This window comes from Pygocentrus nattereri, chromosome 28 (assembly GCF_015220715.1).
Source record: "Pygocentrus nattereri isolate fPygNat1 chromosome 28, fPygNat1.pri, whole genome shotgun sequence".
In the NCBI taxonomy this organism is placed as follows: Eukaryota; Metazoa; Chordata; class Actinopteri; order Characiformes; family Serrasalmidae; genus Pygocentrus; species Pygocentrus nattereri.
The window spans coordinates 25,183,049-25,204,804 of NC_051238.1; the positions used below are offsets into that span (position 1 = coordinate 25,183,049).

General features: G+C 39.6%; 1 protein-coding gene across 2 annotated transcripts in view; it reads right to left on the reverse strand.

Annotated features, from left to right (window-relative positions):
• The window catches only part of dock8 (dedicator of cytokinesis 8), a 95,124-nt gene that overhangs the window by 57,583 nt on the left and 15,785 nt on the right, over positions 1–21,756 (reverse strand). Inside the window, exons 2-8 of one of the 2 annotated variants that reach the window (XM_017714766.2) lie at positions 18,001–18,115; positions 8,780–8,955; positions 6,816–6,887; positions 6,568–6,676; positions 3,954–4,169; positions 2,480–2,565; positions 1,258–1,324 (exon numbers count right to left, since the gene is read on the reverse strand). In XM_017714766.2, the coding sequence (XP_017570255.1) occupies positions 1,258–1,324; positions 2,480–2,565; positions 3,954–4,169; positions 6,568–6,676; positions 6,816–6,887; positions 8,780–8,955; positions 18,001–18,115 (841 nt within the window). Of the gene's footprint in view, positions 1–1,257; positions 1,325–2,479; positions 2,566–3,953; positions 4,170–6,567; positions 6,677–6,815; positions 6,888–8,779; positions 8,956–13,210; positions 13,303–18,000; positions 18,116–21,756 lie in introns of those variants that run through there. The other variant, XM_017714767.2, reaches the window with a different exon arrangement.

Consider the following 21,756-nt stretch of genomic DNA (forward strand, 5'->3'; position numbering starts at 1 on the left):
TCCAGGAATGCTTCTTTTCCAGGGAAGGCCGTGAATATTTCAGTAAGATGATGCCAAACTACATTCTGCATGTATTACAACAGCACTGCTCTGTATTAAAAGAGTCCAGGTACTAAACTGACCTGCCTGCAGTCCAGACCGGTCACAAGTGATAACATTTGGCGCATTGTGAAATGAAAAATATGAGAAATGAGCCCCTGAACTGTTGAGCAGCTGAAATCCTGAATCAAACAAGAATGTAAAACATTTCACTTTCAAAACTACAGCAGTGTCTCCAAAAGAAGAGGCAATGAAACACAGTGGTAAACAGGCCCCCGTCCCAACTTTTTTGGAACATGTTCCTGCTATCAAATTAAATATGGGCATATATATTTCCCAGTTTCAACTTTTGATATGTTGTCTTTGTAGGATTTGGCTTTAAAAACATGGTTCACATGATTTACATATGATTGCATCCTATTTTTATATATATATATATATATATATATATATATATATATATATATATATATATATATATATATATATATAATTTATTTATTTGTCCCATTTTGGAAATGGGGTTGTACAATTAAAATAGATTAGTTTTGTGAAATTTTATGATATTTAGATATTTTTTTAATTTAAATTTACCATTTATTTGCTGTTGTACTTCAGTGTTTGACAACTTCACAGCCTCTTTTGAACAAATTTTTTTTTGTATTTTGGATGTGTTTCATGTGCTTACATCAAACATTTAATTTGGTTCAGATATCATAGAATTAATTATGTTTGGTTCAGTTTATCAGTTCCAGGTTATTTCTTTTCTAGCAAATTTTACAACCTACAAATAGCTTTTCAAAATTCCATCACTTTTAGCTGAACTGTCCATAAATGTGGAGTCTGGTATTTATAAGTTTACGTATGCATTTGCAGCAGAGATGTGTAGCTTGCTTATTTATACAAATATTAATCTTCTAAAAAAATAAAGTGTTTAGCAAAAAACTAAATGTGTTCATTAGTGCCCCGCGCTCCCCTGCATGCACTTCAAGCCCTCATTACGCATGTGGCTGAAGAAGGTGACCGGTGCTGCAGTTCAAGCTGAAAGTGCTGAGAGCAGAACGTCCTACTCAGGACTAAAGTCTTCACACAGATAACAACACAGCCACTGTTCCTCAAAGGGCTGTTCACTTCTTATGGCCGTGCTGATCAATAGGCTTCACAAGACTCTACACACTGAAAGCGTCTCTATCCCTGTGGCACCGAGCAGATACTGACCTTTTTCTTTTCCTTTAGGTCATATAAGGCCATGGTGACAAACAAGGGCTCAATCTCGATCTCAAACCTGCAACAGACAAAAGGATAAAATTACTGTCTTTTAAACTAAAGCATAGTTCTACATGTCCAATAACCTCAGTGATATATCATCACTGTTGTAACTTTATCTTTGAAATGGTAACTTTATAGGAAAAGGGAACAATTTCTGAAATGTAATGTAATTAATGTGACAAATGGCCTTATTTTGTCTCAAGCATCCTCAAACTGTACATTACTGTAGAGTACAAATATAACAAATAACTGCTCTTGTGAAACAGCAATGCAGCTTCATATCTCCAAAAACAGAGAAACTACAACATACAGCATATAATACTGGGCAAAACCAGAGACTGCTATTCATTTATATAATTTCCAGTTAAAAATGAACAAAAAAAAGGAATTTTTTCAGATGTTTCTAAAGAGATTAGATACACGATAATATACTTGCATGAGGAATATGAAACTTGAAAGAAATGAACTGATAAAGAAACTAAAAAAATGATTAAGAGGTATAGAGAAAATGGGACTCCTAAAAACCACGCAAGAACTCAGAACTGCCCTCATCTTTAAGAGAGAGGAGAAAATCAAGTGCAACCAACTTCTGAGACTGAACTTTGGAGTGGAAAAATATCCCATTTCTTTGGAAAGAAATCCCAAAAAGAAGGCAAAAAAGTGGACACACTAAATACTGGAAAAAAACATATTTATTTATAAATATGCTTTTTATTTATAAATCTGCTAAATTTATAAATAAATTTATTTATAAATCTGCTTTTTTACCAATGCTGAAAAATTATAAACTTGTACTTAAGAAAAATTAAATAAATGGATGTGTAGTCTCTCACATTTGCATAATTTAATATATCTAATATTATCTAAAAAAAAAAAAAAGTATATATATATATATATATATATATAATATCTAATAACAGGCAGAGAGTTTGCCTGTTTAAAAAAATATTTTTGGTTTATTATAAGAGGAATCGCTGAATCCTCCAAACTGAGCTCATATTCTACTAATAGATGTGGCAGATGAGAGATCCCATGTTGTGAGGCAGCAAGGCATGGTGTCCTTTATTTGAGGTCAAAAAACCCTGTGATTTAAAGTTTATTGGCCCAGTACCTCAGCCCAGTTTGAATGCTTGGAATCAGAAACTCAAATTACGGAGAAGAAGGGGATTACTTGAAGGTTTGGCATCGCACTAGTATCCTGTGGCCCATGTGCTCCCTTGGACATTCGGGAATGGGACGGATCTCCACTACATCTTCCTGTAGATGGAAAGAAAATCAGCTCTCATTCGAATTCTACACTGAAAAATGACAGTGAAAAAGTAAAACATTTATAGCACCTGATTCAAATGCGCATCACTTCCACACAAATAAACTACACTGCATTAAAAATGGCAAAACATCTCTTTTGTTAGGATGTGCAGGATGGATGTTGCAGGTTTTTCCTAATGCTTTAAAAGTCTAAAGCAGGTTTCTCAAACTGTTTTGTTGCAGTGCTGCAGTTCAGTGGTTTTCCTGCTTCACCACATCAGTTCATCAGTTATACGTCCGAGGTCCCCGATGGCGTAGAATCGGCCCCGTGAATCGGCTCTTATTTACATTTTGTTTAAGTGTTTCTCACTTGCAGGTCATTGAAACATTCTGTCAACATTATGCAAATTCTAAACGTACAACGTATGCTGTACTTTTGTTTGCAAGTAGAAGAGAAAATATTTATTTTGATTTTCATTTGGTGAAAAATTGCTGCTGTGTGTACAGGCTCGTTTTGCCAAAATAAAATAAAAAAATCTCTCACATTTTTGCCATATTTTTATCATTGTTCAACATTTAAAAAGTTGAGGTGCAAAACTGAAGCGGTCTTTATAGAATGCAAATTGAATGTAAATTAAATGAATGTAACTAACTGTAATTAATGACAAGTTGTGTAATTATATATGAACAACTATGTGATGTCATTTAATTGCATATCAAAAGGAAAACAGTAACACTTCTAAAACGTACTGATCAAGTTGCATCAGGTGTCTTATCAAGTTAAAGCATGGAGAGCACTTCTGCAGTGCTGTGGAGTTTAAGGACCTTAGTGTAGTGAGTAACATCTCTGCCTTCTACGCTGTAGACTGGGGTTCAATCCCCACCTGGGTAAACACCCTACACTATACCAATAAGAGTCCTTGGGCAAGACTCCTAACACCACCTTGGCCTCCCTGTGTAAAATGATCAAACTGTAAGTCGCTCTGGATAAGAGCGTCTGCCAAATGGCGTAAATGTAAATACCCTAGCCTAATTACATGTGTGGTTGATTTTCTAAGTAAATATATACAGAAAACACTTCAGCATGACACTTTTCTGCAAATTGTCATGCACCAATTACAATTTTGTGCCACATCTTTTGCACAGGACACATTTTGTTTTTAAAATTAGCAAATAATTAGTAATTGTGCCTTAAATATTTTAAAAAATGTGCCTCACTATAGAGTATGTGTAAACTCTCACTCAGAAAATCAACAAAACATTTCCATACAACTGTAGTTGTCATGTCAGGACATCAACATCCTCAAATGTCTGAAAAAACACATGGTGTGTCCTCAGAATGCCAAACTGTATTGCAGTGTTTTTGTTGATGTGGCTAGTGTTGGGTCAGGGCTCACGTCATCAGGAGGCGGGTACAGGGCGAAAATTTCGGGCTGGCGGTTGCCAAGTCTAGCGTCCAGATTAAAGCGGTCAAGGTCCTCGGGGTTGTTAAAGCGCAGGAGACTGTCAAGCCGAGGGTCTGGTTGCAGACCCCGCAGGTCAAAGTCGGAAGATGTGATGGTGCTCCGTGTGCTGTCATCATCGCATAACACCGCCAGAGACGGAGACTTAACCTGAGGAGGAAAAACAGAAACCAAGACACATCATTCAGCTTACAGCAGGAATGTCCAGCTTCTGGTCCACTACAGTTTGGTGATTTACCTGCTCTAACACACCTGACTCAAACCTGCTGGTTACCAGGTGTAGTGGGTGTGAGCAGGGAGAGCAGTGAGCAGCATCATGACATCTTAAATTTCACTATGATTCTATTTGATTATTTTAGTACAGAATTAAAATTATTAACAAAAAATCTAGATATACAAATATAACTGGATGGAATATACATACTAAAAACAATACACCAAGCTATTTTTATGTTTGTAAATAGCCTAAGGCTTCACACAGTGAAACTTTGATGCAACTTTTTGTTGCTTGAAATGTACATGAAACTAAATTTCATTCAAGTTATATATTGCAATGCAACTTGCAACTCACTTGAAACTCAGCTGCAACTGTATGAACAGTGAGACAACTTTCCTGAAACAGCCAATCAAAATACTGACGATGCATCACGTGATCATTCTGAACGGCATAATTTCAAATGATTGTTTTCACCAGATCAATGGACAAGAAAATACAAGAAAATACCTTTTCTTTAGACTAATGAACTTTACGCGAGTTTGGTAGTTAAATCATGATAACTAAAAATCCTGTGTTTCTCAAAGCTAAAATTCCTGTAATCAGTTGGCTTAACTTGCCAGGTAACGGCAACTTGTACCAGCATTCAGGCTTCTTTATTAGCCTGCTGTTATCATGATCCACACAGTTAGATCATTCATTTTTTCCTCTCTTGACATCCAGTTTTTAAACCGAGCCCAGATTCCTTTAGGAATTAAAGACTGAAGATTGTTACGGAAAAGGAAACCAAGATGCACTCCTTGCTGAGCTTCTATGACAGGACAAGAGAGGCAACAAGCACAACCATAACAGCTTATTAAATATTAATTTAAAAAGGCTAATAGAAATAGGAACAGCAGTGTCAGTTGGAAAAAATTCTACAAATATGATAAAAAGGCTGCAAAAATGTAAATGTAAACAACGCACTGCAGATGACTTTATATGGCAAAAATGTGTGTTAAAATGTATTAAAAACATGAGCTGCTAATATGACTAACCTGTGGGGTAATCAAATGTTTTGTTAATGAGTTGCTTTTCTAACTGACAAGCTTCATGGAAATGAAATTGCATGCAATTCACAACATGAAACATATTGCATAGAAATTTCACTGTGCAAAGATGCATCAGATCGAAACTCTAAAGCATTAAAGCTTACACAATAAAATCTGGCAGCTGAATTAGTTTAGGTCTCAGAAACTTGGCTTTTTCAGCCAGGCTTTCGGTTACAAGGACGCCTGCAGCCGAGCCTCTGCTATCCAAAATGTAATCAAGGAGGGCAGTACTTATGGGTTAGATAAATTCCCCCTTCCAGGAAAAGCCCATACCAACTATCGGTAAACGCATTCTCAAAACATTAAGGGAGATTTTTGTTCATCTCTGATTATGAAAACCATATGGTTAAGCCCACATGTTGGATAGCACGGAGGTTCACAAGCTATAGGATGTGTAGTCCCCCACCACCCATCCTGCTTCAGTCCAGACCTGAGCCAGCTATTAGGTTCCCTTCTACCCCAACAGACTGCTAATTAACCTCAGAGTGAATGTAGGGTTCCTTTAAGGTCCTTTAAGGGAGCAAGTGGGCCTGGTTTTCCCGTGGACCCTGGCTCCAAGTTCACGAAAAATACATGCTTTGAAATAAGCATCTTTGGTTTGGGTAATTAAGACTTGGCAGGCCAGGGCTGGAGCAGAAGCACTGCGAGACTCGGACTGCATGAATATTCATGCTTCATTCTGCCTGCCCTTAGTCGGTGGGACAGAGGTGGGACTGAGCCAAAATGTTCCCCTGCTCTTTTTCCAACCCTCCACAGTCTCTTCCCTGTTTCACTATTCTTCTATGTCTGTTTGCCTCAAGTAAACCTGTAACTCCCTTCCTTCATTCTTTTGGCTGAATTATTTGCGAGTATTAAGTGCACAAGAAACGTAGCAAGGCATAACCGATACTGGCAGTTTTTTTTGTTTTAGGTAAACAGTGAATTAGCAGATATGACTTAGTTCCCAGATGTTACATTCTTAAACTCAGCTGACAAATTATAAAAAAGTCATTCTTGGCCAAAACTGAAACTGAAATTCAGGACACACTCGGTCAAAACAGTAAATATAAAGAGTTTACATAAAATAAGTGCACTAAAATTATTCCAGCTACAGCAGTGGTGCTCGATCCTGGAGATATACCACCCTGGACAGCTCATATCTAACACACCTGGCTCATATACTCAGTGTATATATTCATATATTCATGTAGTATCAGTGAATCAGTTGTGGCGCCAAAGCAACAGCAGAAATCAGTGTCTTTACCGGCTGCTCCTGTTTTTCAGGCTGGACGTCTGACTCAAAGACCTGCTTTTGTAGATGTCTGTGAAAGCCCGACTTCTCTGAATATGCACTCCAGCCATCTCCTTGGCACCTGGACAAGAGTCAAGCAGAACAGATACAACCAGGTTCAGTGGACACACCTTTGCCAACACTGGCCATTCACCACACCATAACTAATAAGCCAAGTTTTGGGAATTGGTTTTGTACATAACTACAGAGTACATGCTTACCTCCTACTGACTATCAGCCAAGGCTGAGTGTAACTTTGAACACAATCTCTCACATGAGGATCTAGTTCCACCCTGAAAACACACACACACACACACACACACACACACACATTTATATACATATACATACATTGATATGTACATACTCCTAGTCAGCTGTGTTTTATGCCTCAAGCTTTGTTTTTTACTCATAACATTGTCCCTTACGTATCCAGGACTTGCCTGCCTATGAGCATGATCACAACTGAAGAAGAACTCAGCCAATTTGCATTATTTTGCATGTAATTACTGTATAATATGCTTACGGATGTAATGGCTTAAAAATTAAAGGTGCAGTGTGTAAGATTTAGTGGCATCTAGTGGTGAGGTTGCAGACTGCAACCAACTGAATACACCTCCCTCACCTCTCCCTTTCCAAGCATGTATTAGAACTGATGGTAGCGATCATGTTTCTGCTTCTTAGATGATGAGGATTCACGCTCCCTTCTTTTCTCTTGTGCTAAATAATTAGTATGATTCCCCATTTGTCTAAATTCAGGTTCCCACAATTCTCACAAACACAAAATGGTTAGCCAGCAGAGGCAGCAACCACTGATTATTCTTCTTTCTGTGTCATCCAACCAGTGCTATAGCACTAAGATGCAAAAGGCACTCTCTAGAGCCAGTGTTTGGTCTGTCCATTCTGGGCTACTGTAGAAACATGGTAGCATAACATGACAGCCTCTGTTGGAAGAGGACTCATCCACTATGTAGACATGAAGAGCTAATTCTAAGTTACCGATTTGTAGTTATAGGTGATTATAGAGTAATGAAAACATGGTTTTGTATACTACATTGCATATCTGCTAACAGATCGCCCTAAATCTTACACATTGCACCTTTAAGAGGTTAACTAACATTTTCACTATCTATGCCAGTCTACGCAGTCAATCTAAGAATTTCTAGCATTTGCTGCTGATAAGGCATGTTTTTCTTTGTGTACATAACTATGCGTACTTCAAGTAAGCTACATGCGTCATACAGTCAGTATATCAGCATAAACACAGTCTCATCACTGTCACGTTCTGTACACATATGATTACAGGAAAATGCATGAGACGTGCATTCATCTTAAACAAGATAAAGTGTCAAAAATGATTGAAACATTATTATTTATCATGCTTGGACTGGACGTTTTGAACTCTGGGATAGTACTCAGATGCTGAAAATAAAACACGTTCTCTTTGAAAGATTAATAGTCCTGTTTGTATTTTCAGCACAGTAGACACCATTATAGGTTTATTTGTATATATTGTATTTGGTTAATATCACTATTGTAACAGCCACTAGGGCCCCTAGGATGTGTTTATATCTATAGTTTGACTCCCTTGGTTCTTACCAGAGCATAAAAACAATATAATATTGATTAGGCTGATTCAATAACGTACATTTGGTGCCATGCTGTACTCTGGCCTAACTAAGATTGCAGTTTTTGTGTCTGTATTGATTTATCTGTCAATACCTGATTCATTTAGAAGGGCACTGACTCCCACCTCCTTTGGGGGGGGGTCCCAGTTCACTTATTTAGCGTGCACCAAGGATTTACATTTACATTTACGGCATTTGGCTGACGCTCTTATCCAGAGCGACTTACAATTTGATTATTTTTACATAGGTAGGCCAAGGCGGTGTTAGGAGTCTTGCCCAAGGACTCTTACTGGTATAGTGTAGGGTTTTGAACTGGGACTGAACCCCAGTCTACAGTGCAGAAGGCAGAGGTGTTAACCACTACAACAAACATGGCAGTATTCACACTAATTGCACCAGACTTTGTTTTAACTGAACCAGACCTGCCAAGTCTGAACATCGCCTTAGATTTGCATGGCTCTGATTAAATCAAGCACAAATGCATTTCATAAATAAAGAAGCATATTTCTTACTAAACACTAGGAAGACTAGTAACAACACAATCAAGGTGAACGCACCCCTCCTCTGGGACAGAGTGCCAAATCGTTCGGCACTCTCTCTCCACCAGGTCCAACTCCAGGTCGTCGTCAGGGAACTCTCCCAGCTCCTGCATGAGCTCGGCATCCCCGCTGCGCAGCTGCGTCATTAGAAACTCCTCCACATCCACCGGCTCCACTGCGTCATATGACTGAGGCTAACAAAAACACATGCACTGTTACTGTACACATCTCATACCCTACACACTACACACAACACGGGTCTATCTGCACTAGCACATACATGGAGGAGTGACTAATCTTGTGGTCACTGTACATAATTCTTTCTCTCTTTTACAGTGTTTTTCTTCTCAGTGGAGACTAACAAGAGCTCTAAATGCTGGACCAAATCAGAGCCTGTACATTAGTTTTACTCAAACCATTAAATGTTTTAATAATGACTGTTGCACAACCTCTTTTTTTTGCACATGCGGACCATAAAGCACATATTACTGACAGCTGCAGTACCGTGCAAAAGCCAGAGACCACCCTCATTTATTTCATTTCTAACCGAAATGGCCATTAAGTTCCAGAGTCAGGAAAAAAAAGCAGAAAACTTATATTAAACCTTTAATACTTCTTTTCAGGAATCTCGCTTTCAGTCTTTGAAACATATCAGGGACATTTTTTCCACACCTCCAAAGTACAGTCTTAGAAGCTGGTTGCATTTTCTGCCTCTCACAATTCGAACAATCCCAGATACATTCAATGATACTGAGGTCTCACATTCAAATACAATCAAATCTAAGTTATTGTCCACCCTGCATAAAGTCAGGAAAGCAAAGCAAAGTGCAGATCGAGGCTAGTTTAACAGATACAGGCAGTTACTTCCTAAATGTCTAGGCCCAGAGGCCCAGAGGCCCAGACATTAAGGAAGAAGCCTAATCAGTGAAAGACAGTCTGCATCCCCACACGACCCTGAATCTAATCCTCTTGAATATTTGTTCTCAGTCAAATCGGAAACGCCTTTAATCTCACTCAGTAATAATTAAGGAAATGCCTTATATGCAGAAAAAGACAGAAAACTCCATAAACTCCATTGCTGGAAAAAGACAGGGGGAGGGACGAGGAACAAGACTGACTTTTTGTTGCTGACAGCAACTGCTGAAGCAGCACGACTGAAAGTATGCATGGCCTTCAGTAATAATCAACTGTTACACACATCAACAATGAGTGGGCATGTTGTGTCATGACTGTGCACAGACACTTCCAGGCATGTTGATGAGTGTGTTTGCAGCAATGTCTCCAGCCCTAATTCATGCGTACACATGTGCAAAAGCACAAAGCAATCCTACTGAGACCATAAAGACTCCCTCAAGAGAGAAAAAAGCTGCGGAAACACAGCACTGTGGACTAACCACCAAGCAAAAGCTTTCCTTTGAGCGTAAATAGACTAATTCCCTGTGGCGAAAAGACACAATAGAGCATATGAAGGGATAGTCGGGTGAAAAAATCTAATTTACACAATTTTATGCAAATCAAAATTTCTTTTCAACCACTGTTCGTTAAGAGTGGTTCAGTGAAATGGGGCAGAGAAAATGACTGCCTCCAATTTCTTTACAACTAAACAGGGGTCATGATGTACAGCCACGTTTTAACTACTCAAAATGACCAATGAGCCTACATGTGTCTTATGTCATCTTGATAAGGGCAAAAAATCTATGAAAGAAATATGTTTTCTTTGAGTACTACTTATGCCTAACACCTCCCTACCATGAATAAACTTTAATAGGTTTTACAAACCTATCAAAAATAAACAATGTCACGTATCAGGCAGCATATTCATGGCTATTTTATGTAATAACCTTCTGTAAAGGAGCTTTTAGAGGCATTTATGTCTTAATATATCCTTTAAGTTTACTTTGAATGGAGCGTTCCACATGAAATCACTCTGACGGACTTTAAAAATGCAGAAATTTAAACAAAACCGACAGAATTCGCCTTTATGTCCAAACAAACACGGTGTACAATATTTAAAAAGTTTGTATTATACTAAAATTGGGTAACGGAAACAGAAACATAAAATACAGCTTAAACAACACATAAATCTGTCTGGGCATAGTCCTAATATTCTAATGACCACCCCTGATTGACAGTCCTCTGGCCAACACTCTCAGCCTGCTACACCAATAAAGCAGAACTTAACAGTGACAGTACAGAGAAATTAGTGTAACAGGTGCAGGTTGTATTGTAAACCCTGCTGTTTTTCGCAACTCACAAAAAAATGATGCACCATTTATTTGCCAACATCTTGAAGATGGTCAAGTTCTTATTGACTTTGCTGCTAGATGTCCACCCAGGGTAGACATATGATAGCTCAGTTATACTTGCTAGGTTAGCCTTCGCATGATTGACAGCTGTAGAGGACAGCAATTCTGCGAAAGCTGTGTGGGCGCAATACACCTCACCTGCCTTGTGATCAGTGAGGGTAGTGCTTCCATAAGCGCTGCCTGAAATGACCCAAAATCTAATAGACGTGAAGAATTCTGGCAAAGTATATTGACCACTCATTGGTCACTGGAGAGTTATTTACATACAACATACAACAAAGGTGTCCTGGGCCTTTACATTCACTTCTTTGGCCTTGCAATAGTGCTGTGAGGCTAATGTAGGTAACGAGTGATTTACACTCCAACAGTTAGCACAGTGTTGGGCTCAGCCTCAGATGCTCTGCCCATCTGGAACATTTGACGTTTGGCACGCTGAGCTGGACACAATCAGGATTTTGTCCATTGCATTCTGATTGATTCAGCCAGTCATTCAGACGGGAAACAAAGTTTTTAGTTTTTAGTTTTTCCAGCTGAATTCTAGTCACTGCACTCGACATCATGAGCCTTTCAGAGCTGGATATATCCGTGGGAATTTCACAATTGCCTTACACACAGCGCTAAAAGCAGGCCAGTGATTGGTCGTTTCACTCAGTCAAGTGGACTCTTCCAGACACAGTAGGAAGGTCTTGGCTATGTTATGCAGTGAAAAGTACTCTCTGCTGATAGAAGGCAAGACTTGTGCAGTGCAAACCGAACACGTAAATCACCACACACTTGCCTTAAACGGTGTCGAGTTGTTAAATGATCTGAAATAGACTTGCTTATGTTGTTTCTGACACTTTATAGATGGAAAAGTACCTTGCATGGCTAAAAACATCAGGGTAAACCCGAATTTCACTTGTTTTAATAGATTACATTCATTTATATATATATATATATATATATATATATATATATATATATATATATATATATATATATATATATATATATATATATATATCAGGCTGGTGCAAAACTAAAGAAAGAAACTTCAAACACCAAACATGTCTTGACTAACCATTAAGGTAAGAGGAAAATAAGTGAAATATTTGTTACTTTTTTGCTGATCTATTCCTTTCAGCATGATCTTAAAAGATAAGAAGTGAATGTTAAAGATTAAGCTGGTTAGCTATATGGTGTTGTTCATGCTTGAGGTCTGTAAAGGATCTACCTCTTGCTCAATGTTCCGCTCCAACAGTTTTTGTAATCTTACACAGCAAGAAATGGGCCTGCAGACAATATCATACCAGTGTTGACGATCAGACAAGTCTATCTGCATATCTGCAAACTTGGAAAAGATAAGGCACTGGTCTAAAAAAGGCATCAACAAATCTCTCCAGCTGAGAGGTTACAGAAGTGCTACGTGCTTAAGGGTGTTTTTCCTTTCTTTTTTTTCACCTAGGAAACCTGAAAAAGCAGTCATCTGAAGACAGTTTGCTCTCAGAAGGCCACTATTCATCTACATCTCAATAAAAGAAGTTCGTCCTCACAATGTATTTACAGATAAGCTCACATCTACAATGTCCCACAAGCAGAAGAACAAAAATTAAGTACTTACAAACAATATAATTTGTTTATGTAGTATTGTTTTATATGGTTTATACAAAAACGGGCTTCCACCAGCACGAAAGATACAGCTTGAAGATACATAGAGTACAAACGTAGCTGGATAAAGGCCAGTACCGGTCACTGGAGAAGTCTTGGAGAAGAAATTGAGGCGAGGACAGCACTTGGTCTACACAAGCCTGGAATCATACCTCTCTCAAAGCAAGTTATGAACACAGCACCCTTGCAGCTCTCTAAGAAAAGCATGCTTAACCAGACAGCTTTAGCAACATGCACCACCAAGCCAAGCCCAGCATCAACATAGAGTGATGGAGCCCACCTCATTCATCTAAACTGAAACCCTCCAGCCCAGTGTTAATGTTACGAAGCAACCCAATTTCCTGTTCTTAAACAAACACCATGAAGGCACTGATACTTCCCTCTCTGACTGACCTAGAAAGAGCTTTGCTTCCACCTAAACCAAGCGACAACAAGCATTTCAGAGGAAATATAGCAGGTGCATCTCTAGAAGTTCAATTAAAAGAAATAGTCTCACCCAGTGTTTTCACGGCCTGCAAAAGGGCAAGTGACAAAATGGCGTTGCCCGGAAATAAAAACCCTGGTTGCTTGTTTCTGCACAACTCTTCCTCTATGATTTCGAGCCGCAAAGCGACACGCCATGTGGTTAAACTTCTGACAGGGGGATGTGACGCCATCACCACTTCCTTTGTCAACTCTGGTGAAAAGGCAGAGGCACACAATCCAGAGGGGGGCAGACACGTCCTCTGGGTGCCTCTATTTAGTGTAGAAAACTGCAACTCCACTGGTCTGCAGTGCAAGACTTGTGGGGTCAACCAGTGATCCATTTCCAAAAATAGCCTGGACAACACTCTGGGTGGGCTTTATGATGATGTGTTGTTAACATGATGAATAACAGGAGTATTACGCATCAATACTTTACGAACACTGAGCTGCATGTATAAAGACTTCTTCTTCTTTCGGCTGCTCCCTTTAGGGGTCGCCACAGCGGATCATCTGCCTCCATCTTGCCCTATCCACTGCCTCCTCTACTTTCACACCAACCATCTCCATGTCCACCTTCACTACATCCATAAACCTTCTCTGAGGTCTACCTCTTCTCCTTCTACCCGGCAGCTCCATCTCCAACATTCTTTGCCCATGTATGTATAGCTGCATGTATAAAGACAACAATCAGTTTATAATACCTGCATAAACTACACAGCAACGCGTAGATGACTGGACAGCAGCCCATGACCTAATGATCAAATTTTATTCATTCATTTTTACCAAACTGTTAGATTAGTTAAAATCCTGTTGTTTATTTGTTTTTAATAAGCTATTTTACATATGGCTCTGCTGGGGCATTAATATTGGTCCATTCCAACTTGTTCACATGCATCAGAAAAACATTAAGTATGTATTGTATTTTTTCTGAAAGTGGATAAAATTAAGTATTACTAATTTAAGTAAGTATGTTTGGTTTTAGTTATGAATTCCTAAAATTTGCCCTGCTGTATTCTAAAAATGGCTTCAACTAAAAATGACCACTCAAAAAATGGATTTTTAACTGCAAAATTATTTTTATTTCATGACATAACTTCAAAAATTGCATTCAGAAACATATCACTCACAGATTTGCCAGAAATGTAGGAATACTGCTAAATGTGATGTGTAAAAACCGTTCTGAAAGCTGACTTAAAAATGTCATTTTTAAGATGAAGTTAAGTTTAAGTTTAAGTGATACTGTTTTGATCCCACAACCGGGGAAATTCCATCTCCGCATTTAACCCATCCATGCAAGTGAAACACCACATACACACTAGGGGGCAGTGAGCACACTTGCCCGAAGCGGTGGGCAGCCCTATCCACGGCGCCCGGGGAACAGTTGGGGGTTAGGTGTCTTGCTCAAGGACACCTCAGTCATGGACTGTCGGCGCTGGGGATTGAACCAGCAACCTTCTGGTCACAAGGCCAGATCCCTAACCTCCAGCCCTCGACTGCCCCAAATATTGCACAACAAAAAAAAAAGTACATCCTCGGATTTACCCTCCAATATATTTCTATTTCAACTCAGTTCAGTCATTCTGTAAGCAGTTAAATGTAATATTTAAGGTGTAATTTTGAACATAACAGCAGATCTTTGAAAGTTTGCAAGGTGATTTGAACAAAAAAAGTTTTATTATTTTATTAAATTATTTTACATAAGTCCATGACTTGACTGGACAGGGCCTGAACTGGCACAGAGTGACTCTTAAGTAGATCTAAAAGTACACTTTATTAAGTCAGTATACCTTTAATGGTGTGCTTAACTTTGTAAAGCTTTAAAAAATATACAGTGCTTCCCTGATTTTTCTAACATCTGTGAACAAGTTGGATCGGAAGTGCTTCAGTTATGCCGTCTTCCCTCGTATGTTGTTTAAAAGTTGGTTAATAAAACATTTAAAAAGCGTAAAAATGAAATTGCACATATTGTATATTGTGAAAATGCCACATTGGCCCCTTCTAAGTTGCTGTCACACTGGGCTGTAGTCTGTGTGCAGTAAAAATAAGGTCATGGTGGTTCTTATGTGATGAGGCTTTGGAGGGAATAGCTAGTTAAATAGTTTTTAGTGAGAAGTGACATTGTGCTGATTAAGAAGCATCTCCTCGATCTTAGCTTTTTCAGGTACATCATATATCATAGCTTATTTTCTAGTAACTCACACTTCTGAGGCTCATGAATTGGTGGGGTTTGAGTTCTCCCAGATGAACGCAGCATAAAGCAAATTGAATTGCTACCAGAGGTAAATTCATTTATTATCCTTTACCATTCAGTCGATTGGGCTTTTTCCCCAGGTAGCTCTGATCATAGCTTGAGTCAACACCCAGGCAAGCGAATCAGATACAGAAAGCATGAATCTATCAGTATTCAGTTTTATACACCATCGCATCACATCAGAATATGCTGTAAACTCCTCACTGTAGATGTACAGTACATGGTATTTTAATCAATAACACCACCATTATTACATGATTATGACACACCAGTTTGACCTCTGATGGGAGGATATCATACCAGGAGATTATCTTATTCAAAAGCCGCCAGCATCCCAAATCCACCCGTATGAAACATCTGTGCATGTGTGTGTACGTGTGTGTGCGTGTGTGTGTGTGTGTGTGTGTGTGTGCGCGTGTAAGGTAACTGGCAGTTTGTTGGCTGAGCTCTGACCCATTTCCATCAGCGAGGATGAAAAGCAGGTTAGAGATTAACCACACACAAACACACACGTGCGCTCACACACACACACACACACACACACACACACACACACACACACACACACACATAACAAAGTCGTATGCAAAAGCTTGGGCGCCTCTGGTCACATGATTCTTTGTTGATATTTGAAATGAAAGTAACCTCTACACATTTTAATGCTCAGTTACTGTTTACTTGCCAAATTTAGCACATTGGGAAAAATGGGATACAAAATGCGGTCTGTGCAAAAGTTACGGCACGTTTTATATTTTATATAATTAGTTCCGTGTTAGTAAAACAGCAAATAAATAGAAATTATGCACTAAAATGTGAAAAATGTAGTCAAATCATCACACACACACACACACACACACACACACACACGATGACATGGTTAGCCTTTGCCTTGTGTTAAAATTTCATAATAAATGGAAGGTACCACTTTACCATAAGACTACCTTTATAAAGGGTTTATGAATGGTTTAAAACTAGTGTGTTAATGTTTATTAGATAGGTCATAAACACTTCATTAATCATTAATAAGCAGTTATTACACATTAATTAAAAGGGGCAAAAGTGAGCTGCTATATCTAATGAATTTGAATATGTGATTAAGCCAGCAGGTTTAATGCTAACTGACGAAGAAGACAGAGTAAGATCAGTAAATATCAAAATCTGAAGTTTAACAGTATGAATGCAGTTCACTATTAGACAAACATGTTGTAAATGCTTATTAATGATTTTAAGGCCTTTAAGCATTAATTAAGCATTAATAAACTCATTTTAAACCATTCATGAATGATTTATAAAGGTAGTCTTATTTTAAAGTCGTACTGAATGGACAAATAGAAATGTTCCAATGCTACCTGGAAAAAAAAATGCTACATTAACTGACAATAAAAGTTCATTTTTTTTCCTTATCCTGTAAAGTTAACATTTTTGACATTGTATGTATGCATATATATATATGTACGTATATATATATATATATATATATATATATATATACACACACACACACTGCTCAAAAAAATAAAGGGAACGCTCAAATAACACATCCTAGATCTGAATGAATGAAATATTCTCATTGATTACCATTACTGACCCACTGCCAAACCGGTCATGCTGAAGGATGTTGCAGGCAGCAGATTGCTCTCCACGGCGTCTCCAGACTCTGTCACGTCTGTCACATGTGCTCAGTGTGAACCTGCTTTCATCTGTGAAGATCACAGGGTGCCAGTGGCAAATTTGCCAATCCTGGTGTTCTCTGGCAAATGCCAAGCGTCCTGCACGGTGTTGGGCTGTGAGCACAACCCCCCATCTGTGGACGTCGGGCCCTCATACCATCCTCATGGAGTCGGTTTCTAACCGTTTGTGCAGACACATTTGTGGCCTGCTGGAGGTCATTCTGCAGGGCTCTGGCAGCTCCTCCTGTTCCTCCTTGCACAAAGGCGGAGGTAGCGGTCCTGCTGCTGGGTTGTTGCCCTCCTACGGCCTCCTCCACGTCTCCTGGTGTACTGGCCTGTCTCCTGGTGGTGCCTCCAGCCTCTGGACGCTACGCTGACAGACACAGCAAACCTTCTTGCCACAGCTCGCATTGATGTGCCATCCTGGATGAGCTGCACTACCTGAGCCACTTGGGTGGGTTGTAGAGTCCGTCTCATGCTACCATGAGTGTGAAAGCACCACCAACATTCAAAAGTGACCAAAACATCAGCCAGAAAGCAGAAAGGTGCTGAGAAGTGGTCTGTGGTCCCCACCTGCAGAACCACTCCTTTATTGAGAGTGTCTTGCTAAGTGCCAATAATTTCCACCTGTTGTTTATTCCATTTGCACAACAGCTGTGAAATTGATTGTCAGTGTTGCTTCCTAAGTGGACAGTTTGATTTCACAGAAGTTTGATTTACTTGGAGTTATATTGTGTTGTTTAAGTGTTCCCTTTATGTTTTTGAGCAGTGTATATATAAAATACACCAAAGCCTCTCAGAAACAAGCCTACAGACCAAAAGAGTCTAACAGACTGATGGGGCGTTTTAGACCCAAAAAGGCTTACAGACAGATGAAGCAGGTGAAGAAGCAACACTCACAACATTAAAATAGATGGATCCGGAGATGCTGGAGCTGTGGCGGTGGTGCAGGGTGCTGTGTGGAGTGCCATGGCTGAAACCACTGAAATGCCTCCGGATCTCAGCAGACGAATGCCTGGAACACACAGCAGAGAGAAGAGAGAGGAGAGAGAGGAGAGAGGGATGAAACACAGTTTAGCTCAGTTCTGCCGGGGAGAGTCTGTGCGCTCGACAGGTGGTGCCTTTGCGTTTGTGTTCACTTCCTTGAGCTGGTAAAGCTCAAAAAAGCTCATAAAAGGCACAAACCACAAACGACATGTCTAAATATTCACTGTGTAAGAGACACGTTTCCCATCCACTTCCTTAGAAACTCTTACCTTGTATTAGGTAAGAGCCACTTTATAAGATCCTACTTTATAGATCAACTATATAGGTATATGATTGCAGACGGTAGCTCATCTGTTGTCATGCAAGGTTGGTGAGCCACCCGCTACCCTGTCCATTATTGGTCAGTTTCTGACCACAGGACTGCTATTGCTGTTCTCAACACAGCAATGACACAGTGGTGCTATTAGTGTGTGTCTGGAGCTAACACAAGTGTATCAGCAACAGTGGTGGTGTTTTTCACACCTCTGGATTATGAGCAGTCCACAACCAAAAATATCCAGCAAAAAGGGGCGGTGTGGTCAAAACTTGACCAATGGTAAAAGGCTAGAGCAGTGAACATAGTGTGTGTGTGTGTTTAAACACTAATATACATTGTTTATTATAGCTATTCTTGCTTATTATTGCAAAAAATATCAAATTAAACAGGAATGAAAGAAACACTTTTCTTGTGAGACCTTTCTGGTACAATTATGTCCATTCAAATATTGAGGTATTACATTGACATACATGGTCACAGAGGCATGGCATTTGGCAGGACGTATCCTAAAACAAAGGAGAAAGTGAGAAAATGAGATCCAGAGGTTCACTGCCATTCATTTCCTAATTATTCTCTATAGCATCCCCAAAAGGAAAAAACTCATTGTCTGCTTGAAAATTCTCATAAAAAAAAAAATACAATTTATTAGCACTATCAAAATACACAAAAAGTTCTATAAAAAATTTGGCATCTAGAAAACTTTCCAAATTCAATTCAAGCCCAAGATGATCTTTCTTGAAAATCTATTTATTATATAAATTATGCTGGCTATGGCCAAAAGTCTCTGTCAAATGCACTATGATGTAGACTACATGTAAAATTCTCATGACGGGTCATTTCAGGATGACAGTGTTGATTTGAGCATTGAGCATGACTGTGGCTCTGTCTAAAAGACAGGAGGCTGAGCTGGAGGTGGCGGAGATGAAGATGCTGAGATTTTCGTTGGGAGTGACAAGGATGGACAAGATTAGAAATGAGCAGATCAGAGGGACGGTGAAGGTGGAGCAGTTTGGAGATAAAGCCAGAGAGGCCAGGTTGAGATGGTTTGGACATGTGTTGAGGAGGAATAGTGGATATATTGGGCAAAGAATGTTGGAGATGGAGCTGCCGGGTAGAAGGAGAAGAGGTAGACCTCAGAGAAGGTTTATGGATGTAGTGAAGGTGGACATGGAGATGGTTGGTGTGAAAGTAGAGGAGGCAGTGGATAGGGCAAGACGGAGGCAGATGATCCGCTGTGGCGACCCCTAAAGGGAGCAGCCGAAAAAAGAAGAAGAAGAAGAAGAAGAAGAAGAAGAAGAAGAAGAAGAAGAAGAAGAAGAAGAAGAAGAAGAGTGTTGATTTGAGCATTGCTGATGTAAGCATATAGTTTGCATTGTTGCGTGCAAATGTTTTGGCGCCCCTGGGCAAACCGCATGTTTGTTGATTTTCTAAGTGAAAATGAGTCTCACTTCCGCACGTTTTAATGCAAAATCACTGTTTATTTTTTGGGAATAAAATTAAACATTGCCAGGACATTTTTACATTTAACATACTGTGCACAAGATAAAACAGCATATAGAGTTATTTCATTCAAGGGAAAAGGCGAAACAGATTTGTTTTCTTCTGAGACATTTCAAAAGGGCGCTAACAGTGTACAATCTCATAAATAAATACGATTTCACTTCTGTTATTATACTAGAGGCCAATTTATAGTGCAGTAAATCAGTGTTATAACTATCCTGTAACAACTGTAACAAATGGGCACCTTGTCTTTACACAAGTATTGAAGACAAAATGAAGTATGCACATCTTTTTAACTTGTTAGTAGACAGATAAAGGATATAACAGCTGTTGAGATGTAAACAAAGGGAGAGTGATTTGATGTGAGTGTGTTCTGTTTAAGAGAATCGTAGAGTTAGATGTCCTTAGATCACATTCTATTTACTATCCAAAACCACCGGCGAACCTACACGTGTCTTCTGAGTTTTTATTTATCACTATTTTACAAACAAGGCAATGTTGATAATTGTAAAATAGCGTTAAATCTGGGAAAAATACGTTTTCTTTGTGCGCTATTTTGCATGTGATAAAACGATGTCTCAGACACCAGCCCACACATTCATAACCACTTTGTGTTGAACTTCTTTTAGAGGTATTCAAAGGCATTAAACACTTCAGAGAAACCAGGCAACATGTTCATAGCCAGTTTGCGTAATAGTTTTATCAGGAGTACTTCAAGCATTAAATGAAACCAGCCATTAGGGGTGTACTCTGTGTACTTCTGGTGCCGGTCCGAAGCCCGTATAAATGGTGAGGGTTGCGTCAGGAAGGGCATCCGGCGTAAAACTTGTGCCAAAACTATCATGTGGATCACAGATATGATTGCCATACCGGATCGGTCGAGGCCCGGGTTAACCACGACCGCCTCCGGTGCTGTTGACCAGCAGGGTGCCGGTGGAAATTGGACTACTGTAGGTCGAAGACCATCACAGAGGAGAGGAGGAAGGCGGGTTAGAAGGCAGCGAGAGAGAAGGAAAGGCAGGAGTGTGGAGGTTAGAGTAGGAACTCTGAACATAGGGACAATGACTGGTAAAGGCAGAGAGCTTGCAGACATGATGGAGAGAAGGAAGGTAGATATTCTGTGTGTTCAGGAGACCAGATGGAAAGGAAGCAAGGCCAGGAACATTGGAGGTGGATTCAAACTGGTCTATCATGGTGTAGAGAGGAAGAGAAATGGAGTAGGGATAATCCTAAAGGAGCAGCTTGGGAAAAGTGTTCTAGATGTAAAGAGAGTGTCAGGCAGGATCATGAGCCTGAAGTTGGAGGTTGATGGTGTGATTTTGAATGTGGTCAGTTCATATGCACCACAGGTTGGTTGTCAGTTAGAGGAGAAAGAGGAATTTTGGAGTAAGATGGATGAAGTGGTAGATGGTGTCCCTAGAGAGGAGAGATTAGTGATTGGTGCAGACTTCAATTGACATGTTGGTGAAGGGAACAGAGGGGATGAAGAGGTGCTGGGTATGTATGGTGTGAAAGACAGAAATGCAGAAGATCAGATGGTTGTAGATTTTGCAAAGAGAACGGAAATGGCTGTGGTGAACACATCAGAAGAGGGAAGAACACAGGGTGACATACAAGAGTGGAGGGAGGTGCACACAGGTGGATTATATCCTTAGCAGTAGATGCCACCTAAAGGAGATTGGAGATTGTAAAGTGGTGCCAGGGGAAAGTGTAGCAGGGCAGCATAGGGTGGTTGTCTGTAGAATGAGATTGGAAACAAAGAAGAGGAAAAGAGTGAAGACAGAGCCAAAGATTAGATGGTGGAAGCTGAAGGAGGAGGATGGTTGCAGGCAGTTCAGGGAAAAATTGCAACA